The sequence below is a fragment of the Pyricularia grisea genome, assembly GCF_004355905.1.
Source record: "Pyricularia grisea strain NI907 chromosome Unknown Pyricularia_grisea_NI907_Scaffold_1, whole genome shotgun sequence".
Lineage (NCBI taxonomy): Eukaryota > Fungi > Ascomycota > Sordariomycetes > Magnaporthales > Pyriculariaceae > Pyricularia > Pyricularia grisea.
The window spans coordinates 3,711,002-3,720,248 of record NW_022156716.1 but is presented as its reverse complement, the minus strand read 5'-3'; the positions used below and the strand labels follow the sequence as shown (position 1 = coordinate 3,720,248).

The window sequence follows — 9,247 nt, the reverse complement described above, 5'->3', positions numbered from 1 at the left end:
TGGGTACTTTTTGGGTGGAGTTTTCGGCCAAGTCAGACGGAGCGCATGAATCAGCCAAACCCACAAAACCACAACAGCCACAACAGCCATCTCGATAGGCACTTCGTGCTTTAGTCTCGTCAGCGAGTAGGCTACTGGGGGAGACAACTCCCTCCCTTAATTATAGAAACGGTGAAACGTTTATCATTAAGTTTATCTTGGCAGGTTGAGCTGTATCCGATTTGGCCCATCATCGCGTTGATCCTTTTTTGTCTTTTTGGCTATGGAGTGAGCTGATTGTGGTGTATCACGAGATTAGGAGCTTCTTCTCTGGTGATGACTTTGAAACAGAGATATTTCAAGCCAAGGGTAACTAGGTCATTAATCATGACTGCTGGCGGTGGTAATGATGACGCTTTGTGCAGACTGGGGCAGCGAAGTCGGCATTTCTAGGCCGGACGAAAAATATCTGAGGCCTCAAATGATGATGTTCTGGCAATGACTACCACCTGTAGTTGTCACCGTGCCGTATCATCCCCGTCCATCTACGGACCCTTAGATGCCTCCGCTCCCCTTGCCGCCTTTAAGCGAGAAACGCACATGAAGGTGTGGTCGAGGGGGTGCGATCGAGAAGATGCAGCCTGTTCTGATGCCTCCAGGATTGTCTCGAGAGATGTGCAGGATATTGGCGAGAGTCCTTCTCGAATGCTGGCCTACATACTCATGTTAAATGGCAGCTTGTAGGACACGAAAACAGTATAACTGAGCGCGCGTGTTCAGCTGGCCAAACAAGTCAGAAATATAAAACAGTATCTGTGAGCCTTGTCGCTATTGATGTGCCGAAAACCACTGCTCAGAAGATCACTTGCAGATCCTGCGCGACATATAAAGCAGTTATTATTTATCTAACTCCCTGTCCACTCAGTCGATAGACAACCAAAACAATGCGCCACCCGCAAGTAACACAAATAATGCCCAATCGATTTGAAAAACGAACGGTAAACAAGGAGGCCTCCATAAAGTAGAAACTGTGTAACTCACAAGCCTCCGTGATAGATGCAGTCCAGGCCCCCTCTCTCTCCTAAGATGATCCACTCTAAATAATTGCCTCCTCCTCTACGCGTGTTGAGTGCTGTTCTATGTATCCAAATAAACCCGTCGATCAGTCGCGTCTTATGGTTGGTCGTTCTTGTCTTTGTCTTGAGAGGTAAGGGTAGTGGAGGCGTCGTCGTGAACGCCAGTGCTTTTTTGAACTCTGATTGTAAATTCCAAAATCGTTACGGCTGCCAGCTTCCAATTTAGGGATGTGATACAAGACCGCGACCAGTGGCAATCGGCTTCATTTGGACGCAAACGCGAACGTGATATATCATTACGCGCCAAAAACCTTGCTGAAGCGTGTCCATCTGGCGTCAGGAGGTACCTAGCACGTCACGCGTACGAGCTTACGGTCATTTTCGTGGCAATCTTAGCTAAAGACGCTTGAAAAGGTGGAATGCGCTTGCCTGTGGAAACCTATTCCCATAATTCTGCCAGGATGTATTTAAATCCGTTCCTTTAACCTTCGGCACTATGTTGGAAACCATTCAGCTTCTCGGTTGCTCGCAACAAAGCTCTCCCGCTGAATACACAGCCATTTTTAACAGCATGGATTATGCAACATATACCGCGTATTATAGCGTCGACCGTTCCTATGCTGGAAACCTTACCGGACAGGCAACCGAAGCCGATAATCTACTTGATCCTTTGTTGAGAGAATATCTTCCTTCGTTATTAAGACTATTTTTCGACCCAACTGGGCAGAGTTAGAGCTTTAGGCCTTCTATGGCTCGTGCACAGACCCCCATTTCCCTGGCAGAAGAGAAAGTCGGATACCCCGGTTTTGGATATACAACAGGCAGCAAGCCGCTGTCGGATTTGTGCGAGGACACCGCCGAAAACAACTATGGCGTTGGTAATTGTACCACGCCTAATGCTACTGCTACTGCTTCCAGCAGCAAGAGGTGCGTTTTGGAAGTCAAAAAGGGGAATGAGAAGACTGGCCCAACTCAAATTGACAGGAGAGGGATTTGTCTAAAACAGGCATAGCAAGATCAAGGCCAAGAAATATGTTTGTGATTTCCAAGGTTGTGAGCTATGCTTTACCTGCCGGAAACATTTGAAACGCCATCAAAAGTCACGGTACATATTCCCTAGGATGATTGCACACAAGAAAATGAGAATCTCAAACGCCGAAAGCTGACCAAGTTGCCATAGACATGATGAAAACCCTGAAATCTTCATCTGCCCACTATGCCAAGGAGGGAACCCTTACCAAGGAAGTCGTAGGGACAACTTCGCCAGCCACGTCGAAAGACACACGAAAAACGATGCTCCAAACGCAAAGGTAAAGTATCACCCAATGGCAAAGGATTACTTGCATTCAATCAAGAATGGCCAACCTATCGAGACGTTCAAGGGTGATGACTTGTCTTGATTAGATCGGCAACTTCACCTACGTGGGTCAGTCGTGAGTTAGAAGGCTAAAAAATACGGGTTATGCGTCTAAGTTTTCGTGAATAGAACAGTGTAAATATCACGTTGTTTTCACCTTATTGATTTGAGCCTAGTCTAGAGCCTGAAATCTTTCGCCACAAGGAGCTTTATCTGGCTCAGAACAAAGGCAAGGTTTCAGTACTAGCTGAAGATCTTTATATCCCGACACGTTCGCAAGAGAGATGCCTTTATTTACTTGTACAATTTCGCCGGTAGCAGCTCCGCAGGTGCCTGTAACAGTAGTTGTTTCACGTCCTCCTCAATCCCCACGGCCCTGCAAAGAAGCCCGCCGTCTGCGAAGGAAACCCATAGGTTGTTTTTGATATTTGTGATTTTGCAGCGGGTTTTTATCTTTTCGAATACAATCGCGCTCCCTTTTGCTTATATTAGTTCCCATGCCATTCTGTCGGGATGTATTTGATCAGGTTCTTTAACCTTCAGAGCCGTTTCAAAAATGGATTGATTAGTCAGTACACGGATACACGAGTGGCTAGGAATCCAACTTATAAACAGTCACAACTAGTTTCCCAACTACCATGACACTCGCATCGTGCGTCTGCCACATTCAATGATGGTATGGCGAGAAAATACATAGAGGCATCCCTTTTGAGGATACGTCGGTGAATAGGGAGCTTTAGCCAAGGTTTCGAAAAATGTCAATTTAAAAGCAAAACAAGCCAAGTTCAAATCATTTAGCTCAAAATAACGGAGTATTTACACTTTTCCACTCCCGAAAACTTAGATGTTTGACACGGATATCCTTTAGTTTTCCAAAATTTCCAAAATTCTCACACTGTCCCATGTGGGTGTAACCGCCATTCAAATTACGACAGGTGGTCTTTTTTAGACTCTCCTGTCAGCTTAAGTCGGGCCAGTTTCCGCATTCCTTTCTTTCATTTCCAAAACGGACCTTTCACTGCCGGAAACAGTAGTAGTAGCATTATGTGGGGTACAATTACCGAAGCCGTAATCGTTTTTGGCGGTGGCCTCGCACAAATTCTACAGCGGCTCGCCGCTCGGCGTCGCATAAATCTTTGACAAAATCTGATCTTTCGGGTTTACAAATTTGAAATAATCGCAAATAATATCAATGCCCGCGAGTGCAATATAAATTCCTTAAGCCCTCGTATTGCCTCGTATCCGTTCAATAACCCGTATTTGAGGGTGGTTTCGAAGAAATTCCCAAAGAGCCCTTCGCAATGTTGCAGAACCGGCGCACAGGTTAGTGGCGTTGACAGCCCCATCGACTTTTTGGAAAACGACAGTTTTGTTTTTACCGAAATTTAAAACCTTATAACCAGCCGGCAACCCGGATGCCCGATGTAAGTAATTATCCTTGTCTGGTGGGAGTTCGGGTGCATCATCTTATCAGGTGGCTAGAAAATCAATCCAGAAATGTAGGCATTTTGTTTGCCGTACGTGCACAAATCAACAATGACGATTACGGCTGCCGCGACCACCATTACCGAGATCTCGTTTATAAGGGAAATGGCAAACCTGACCTCGATGACCCTAAGTTCTGGGAGGACCAACTTCGTTTTTTCCAGAAATACAAGCCTGTCGTCAGGATAAAAGAAGCTAAGGGACGCGTCCGTGACGCACTGACTGGCATTACAAAATTGGGGGGCGAAGGTTTGCAAGTTTTAGAAAATGAGGAGATTTATCTCGGTGAGGGTCAAGCCCTCTTTTATCGATTTAAAAATGGAGGTCCTATTCCCAACCTTAAAAGCCCATTTTTTTGGGAAGCCAAAACCAAACATTTAACATGGCTTTGGAGCACTCTTGAGCGGGAAAAGCATTAACCATTAAAACTTCCGTTACCGGAGCCATTTTATTAACCACCGCCCTCCACTGTTTCCTCAGGGCCGCTTTTTGAGATGTTGTCTTGGCCGGCCCCGGGACCTTCCCTACCCCGGGATCTCCCCAGGAGCCGGCCATGGCGCGAACCAAGCAGTAAAACCAGTTTTAATTTCTCCAGCGAGACACCTCCGCCCCACCGTGCCCCGTATTACAAATTTGTCTGGAAAAACAGGACAGACGTTTTCCAGGCGTGGATCGAAACATCCCCAGGTATTGTTACGGTTTTATGCAATATTTCCACTTGACGAAAAAATTAACAATATAAAATTAGAAAATGGTATGCCGTCGCCGTCACCGCCGCCGTCGAACCATCTATTATTTTATGGAGAAAATTTCCCCCTGGGTAGCATGATTATGATTTGGCAAAATCCAGATTTGCAGAAGTTGGTGGACGTTGAAAAGCGCAACCGGGCTAAATGGTCTATATACCATCTGCTATTAGGCCTGCAAAGCCATTGTGGCGAATCAGGTCGCAACGTCGTTAAGGAGGTAAATAACATCTATATCGACGAACGAGGTGCCCACAAACGTGGTAATAGAGTAACACCAGTTCCTACGGACGATATTATGGAAATTATCCATTCTTCTGACGAGATGGGATTTTCGCGTGTCCAATATAACGCAATAACCCCTAAATAACGGCAGGAAATTTACAGGAAAAAGGCAAAAATGCCCAGAGATCAATGGTTTTTAGCCAGGAAGGAGGCAAGAGAAAAGGAGATCGAAATGTACAAAAAGGATTAAAAAAGGAGAGAGAAGGAGCAAACGATGATTATTGATGATTTTACGTATTGGGAGGAGAAGGAAGCCTATTTCGCTGAAAAATACGCAAGTTTGATTGGTGCGGAGCGTAAGTATATTTACTTGCTTTTGTCACCAAAATGAATGGAAAAAATTTAGTTAAGATTACGTTAGGAAAACCCGGAGACGATGAACTGCCAAACGCTACGCCGTCAAGAGTTTTAAATAGGAAACGCCGTTACCCAGATGGTGACGCAGATTAAGTAAATTCGCGTGTTGCTACGCGTCGCAAGTTACAACAGCCAAACTCGACCATCACTCCAGCTTTAACACGACCAACAGCAAGGGCCTCGAAACTACGTGAGAGAAGAACAACCACAATCGCCGCTTCAGTAATGGGCAGTTTCTATGACGAAGGTGTGAGGAGAAGTGCCCGGATTGCGAGGCCGCCAAGGAACCATACTTTGCATAATAGGTCGTCATCCAGGACTAGAGGTACTAGAAAATGATCGATGTTTCTGTCGACGGGTCTGGGTCAGATTGAGCGACGGCTCTGGCCGTGGACTGCTCATGACAGTGGCTCAAGTAGCCCCCATCGCATTTACCATCCACAAATATGGTATTAGAAGATAACAAACAGATCGAAGATCCTAGCAGGGGAGCTTTTCCGATAATTGAAGCAAGCTTGTTGGGCTTGGATGGGAAAGCGGAGTTGAGGCACGCAAAAATAGCGTGTTGTTAAGTTTTGCAGAGCATCTATATTTCACAAAAGCTTGTTTGGCTGACCTAGGGGTTGAATTTACAGCCGCTGCTGTAGCTCCATTCTGAAAATATGGGGAGTGTTGGTTTATCGTGCTTCTGTCCTAGTATGCATTGATAAGAATACAGCCACAAGTCATGTGATGAAGAACGTGACCTAATTACCGAGCTGAACGCATGTTGTAATCCCAGTGCGATAAACCAACATCGCTAGCAATAATAAAAAGGGGGACGAAAGCTGAAACAGACTTTTCAATTTAAACAGCAGCAGCACGTCCGTAAACAAGGAATACCGATAGCTTTTACATCCTAAAACATACCAACAAGCCCACCGATTAGCCGCCGAAAAGTCTCGTCCAATAAACTCATTTCATAATTATACACCACGTTCGTGTTCTGGTCTGAATGAAGCTGATTGCCGTTGACCGCGGTTTGCATCACAATCTCTAAGCTGGAGTCTGGTAGTTGTGACGACTTACAGGGTGTCCAATAAAAATTAGGTAAAAACCGGCGTGTATACCACCCTTGTATTTCAACACAAAGATAAGACAAACCATAAGACGCGACTGATCGGCAGGTTTGTTTGCTTTTATGCTTTGAGATACACAGAGCAGCAGTTTAGCACGCGCTGTAGAGGAAGCGATCTTCAAGTGGATCATCCGGAAAAAAACGAGCTCTAAAGTACTTGAGCAGCGGGGCTGGACTGCGTCTGTCGCGGAACAGACTGCCCATAGCCTGACCACTCGATAATTATTTCTGTCTTGGCTGCATGCGATAAATATGCTCTGGCCATCTGTTCGTGGATGGCTGCTTGCTTATCCAGGGGTCAGTTGGTGAGCGAAAGGGGGAAGGTGGGGTGGTATCATTGGGTTTGCGAAGCCACCCTTTGTGCTCGTTGATTGACCGTCCCCGATCTGTGAGGCAAGCCGGGAATTCATTGGCGTTCATAGGCCTCTGAGGGTCAGCAGATCGTGGGAACAATCCAATTACAAACGGGTATAAGTGTAAAGAAGCTGGGCGGTGCATAAAGGCAGCTGGAGAGGTGGCGGGTTCTTGAAAGTTGCTTCGAAAGGTGGCTGGTTGGTGATGCAGTAAGCGGGAAGTGTGCGAGAGGGTGCCGTGGAGACTGACTGCGGATTCACATCTCCGTGATGTGTTAGGCTGTGATCATCTCTCGGATCATGGCTTTGGCTCGCATCCGGCCGTTACCCTTACAAGGTAGGCACGAGTTCCACAATACCCGCAAGCAAAACGTTCATTCTCGCGCCACTGGGGTGCTAATGCCCCTCGTCAGAGGCGGCATGCAGCCAACCGGCCGATGGTTATTAACTGTAATTTCTGAGTTACAGTTTCACTTTTGATGGAGACCGCCTTGTTCACCCCTTACTTTCCACAGTAATTGGGCGCATGTTTTCGTTCACCTGAGGGTCTGGCGCGTTGTTGTGTTCCTGGATGGGCGTGCAGCTGCTGATCATGATATCCCTTTTCACGGCTTGCGAGTTCGCATAATAGGATAATGGTACTGAAGTAATGTATAGGGTGAAAATGGTACATGACGCAGGTTTCATGGGCGTGGGCTAAGTGGCTTGGTAGGCGGGAGACGCGTCGTCACGGGCGCGCTATGTATTTCTTATCGTAATCGTATTCTATCACTTAGCGGTGGTTTGTTACAAAAGGTTATTGAATCGTCTGTGTTTGACAGTGAGTCTGTGTTGTGGGTGCTTTGTTTTTTATTTACCGGAAAATGAGCATTGGACTAGCCCGATCGACACTTCTTTAACTGCGCATCCCAAGTATCCTTTGCATTCGACCATATATTGCTGTGCTGAAGGTGACCAAGCCTTTGATATAATATATCACCTGCCGGTCCTCCGCCTTGGCCCTAGTTTTTGCTCAAGTCATGCCCTCCATGAAGTCTTATTTCAACCCGCTGTCGATCGTACCTGACACAGGTCGTCATCGGCTCCCAATGCCACTAATGACCTCCTCAACCTACACAGACGAGTTTCGATCCCTAACTGACGCCGGGAAGGCGGAGTTTATAAATGGACGGTTGCTGCAAGGCCAGCAACAGGGTTTCCACTCCTTAATCGCCGGCAGCGAACGTGGAACAGCGCGGTTTCCACCCAATGATTTGACCAGAAATATTCCCAAATGTAAGTACTTGTAAAAAAGTAAAAATGTCTTTGGCTACAGAGCAACTGACACGCTACTAGCTTATAACCGGCTCAAAACTATCCAGCGTCGAGCTGACGATAAGACCAAAAGAATCCAAAAATTGGAGAAGCGTATAGCTTTACTAGAGCTAAAGCTGGGAATATCGTACCAATCGCATATCAGGAGACAGACCCATGGCCCAGCATTCTCTCTGTCTCCATATGAGAATGAGAGCCAATCTATCCGGCTTCCGGCCATTCGTGAAGCCGCGCCAAACAGAGCCGATCTGCCCATGAGGAAAGCTCCGAACAAACACCAGTCTAGAAGCTGTATTGAGGGGCGGCGCAGTAAGATGCTAAGCTTGTCGGATATTTGCACACCACCTGATGAATTTCACGCTGCGAAAACTCGAAAAGAGACTCGGGTCAAAAAGGAAGACATTTGCAAGCCGGCGAAGACTTGTGTGGAGGACACTGGAAGCACACGAGATCACCCGATTGTAGTCGAGTAATGGAGACACCCAGCTTTCGTCACCTTCTCTCTCAAATTAAACAGCTCAGTATTTACGTAACTTTTTTGTTAGCGGGTAGCGCAAATTCAAAAATTAGGATTTCCCTCAAGGCATCGGCAAGTCAAGTGTAGCTAAGCTCCCTAAAACCAAAAGTGGCATGATTTACCCCTGTGATAGAAGTTAGTATGTTTTCAACAAAGGCGTCTTCCTGCAGAACGAAACTGGGCACAAAGTATCATGTATTCTCGAATATTTTGGAGGTTTCTTATAAGGCGATGAATGGCAAACACTACATTTGCGGGACAGGCTATGCAACTAACCATTCTGCGGTATTAATTGGAAGCTACGCATCTTCCAGCCAAACTTGTGACTTGAGTAAAAACAGGGCCAATCTGCGACCCGCAGGGTCTCACGTTATGTCGAGCGCGATGGATGGAGTACCCCCCCTCCCCCCGGGCAATTGAAAAAAAAAAATGAAAAACAAAAAGAAAGCTACTTACTCCGCTGCTCGAGGTATCCCGTCAATGAGGTTTGACTCCTCATTCCCGCCACATTGCTTTCCCGGTTATTGGTCGCTGTGCTGTGTCATGCGGTGTTACGATCCCCAGGATTATTTAAAACAACTGCACTTACTGGTTTTTTGCTTATTCTGGGCAAAAGTTCGTTCTCTCTACACCTCATTGTCACTAGGTTACATTTGCTGTT

At 46.4% G+C, this 9,247-nt stretch overlaps 4 protein-coding genes across 4 annotated transcripts; all 4 read left to right on the top strand.

Annotated features, from left to right (window-relative positions):
• Positions 1 to 1,803: 1,803 nt before the first annotated feature.
• Positions 1,804 to 2,455, top strand: PgNI_01116 (uncharacterized protein; the record flags this gene model as incomplete). The annotated part of the gene is made up of 2 exons (XM_031121191.1): positions 1,804 to 1,982; positions 2,236 to 2,455. 2 exons carry the CDS (start codon positions 1,804 to 1,806, stop codon positions 2,453 to 2,455), a joined length of 399 nt encoding a protein of 132 aa, XP_030986885.1.
• Positions 2,456 to 3,713: 1,258 nt separating this feature from the next.
• On the top strand, positions 3,714 to 4,316 carry PgNI_01115 (uncharacterized protein; the record flags this gene model as incomplete). The annotated part of the gene is made up of 3 exons (XM_031121190.1): positions 3,714 to 3,735; positions 3,816 to 3,836; positions 3,916 to 4,316. The coding sequence occupies 3 exons, from the start codon at positions 3,714 to 3,716 to the stop codon at positions 4,314 to 4,316; spliced, it is 444 nt and encodes a 147-aa protein (XP_030986888.1).
• Positions 4,317 to 4,391: 75 nt separating this feature from the next.
• Positions 4,392 to 5,013, top strand: PgNI_01114 (uncharacterized protein; the record flags this gene model as incomplete). Its single annotated transcript, XM_031121189.1, has 2 exons — positions 4,392 to 4,584; positions 4,646 to 5,013. The coding sequence occupies 2 exons, from the start codon at positions 4,392 to 4,394 to the stop codon at positions 5,011 to 5,013; spliced, it is 561 nt and encodes a 186-aa protein (XP_030986887.1).
• A 30-nt stretch (positions 5,014 to 5,043) lies between these two features.
• On the top strand, positions 5,044 to 5,624 carry PgNI_01113 (uncharacterized protein; the record flags this gene model as incomplete). The annotated part of the gene is given in 4 exon segments (XM_031121188.1): positions 5,044 to 5,102; positions 5,124 to 5,224; positions 5,275 to 5,364; positions 5,380 to 5,624. 4 exon segments carry the CDS (start codon positions 5,044 to 5,046, stop codon positions 5,622 to 5,624), a joined length of 495 nt encoding a protein of 164 aa, XP_030986882.1.
• Between the last annotated feature and the right edge of the window lie 3,623 nt (positions 5,625 to 9,247).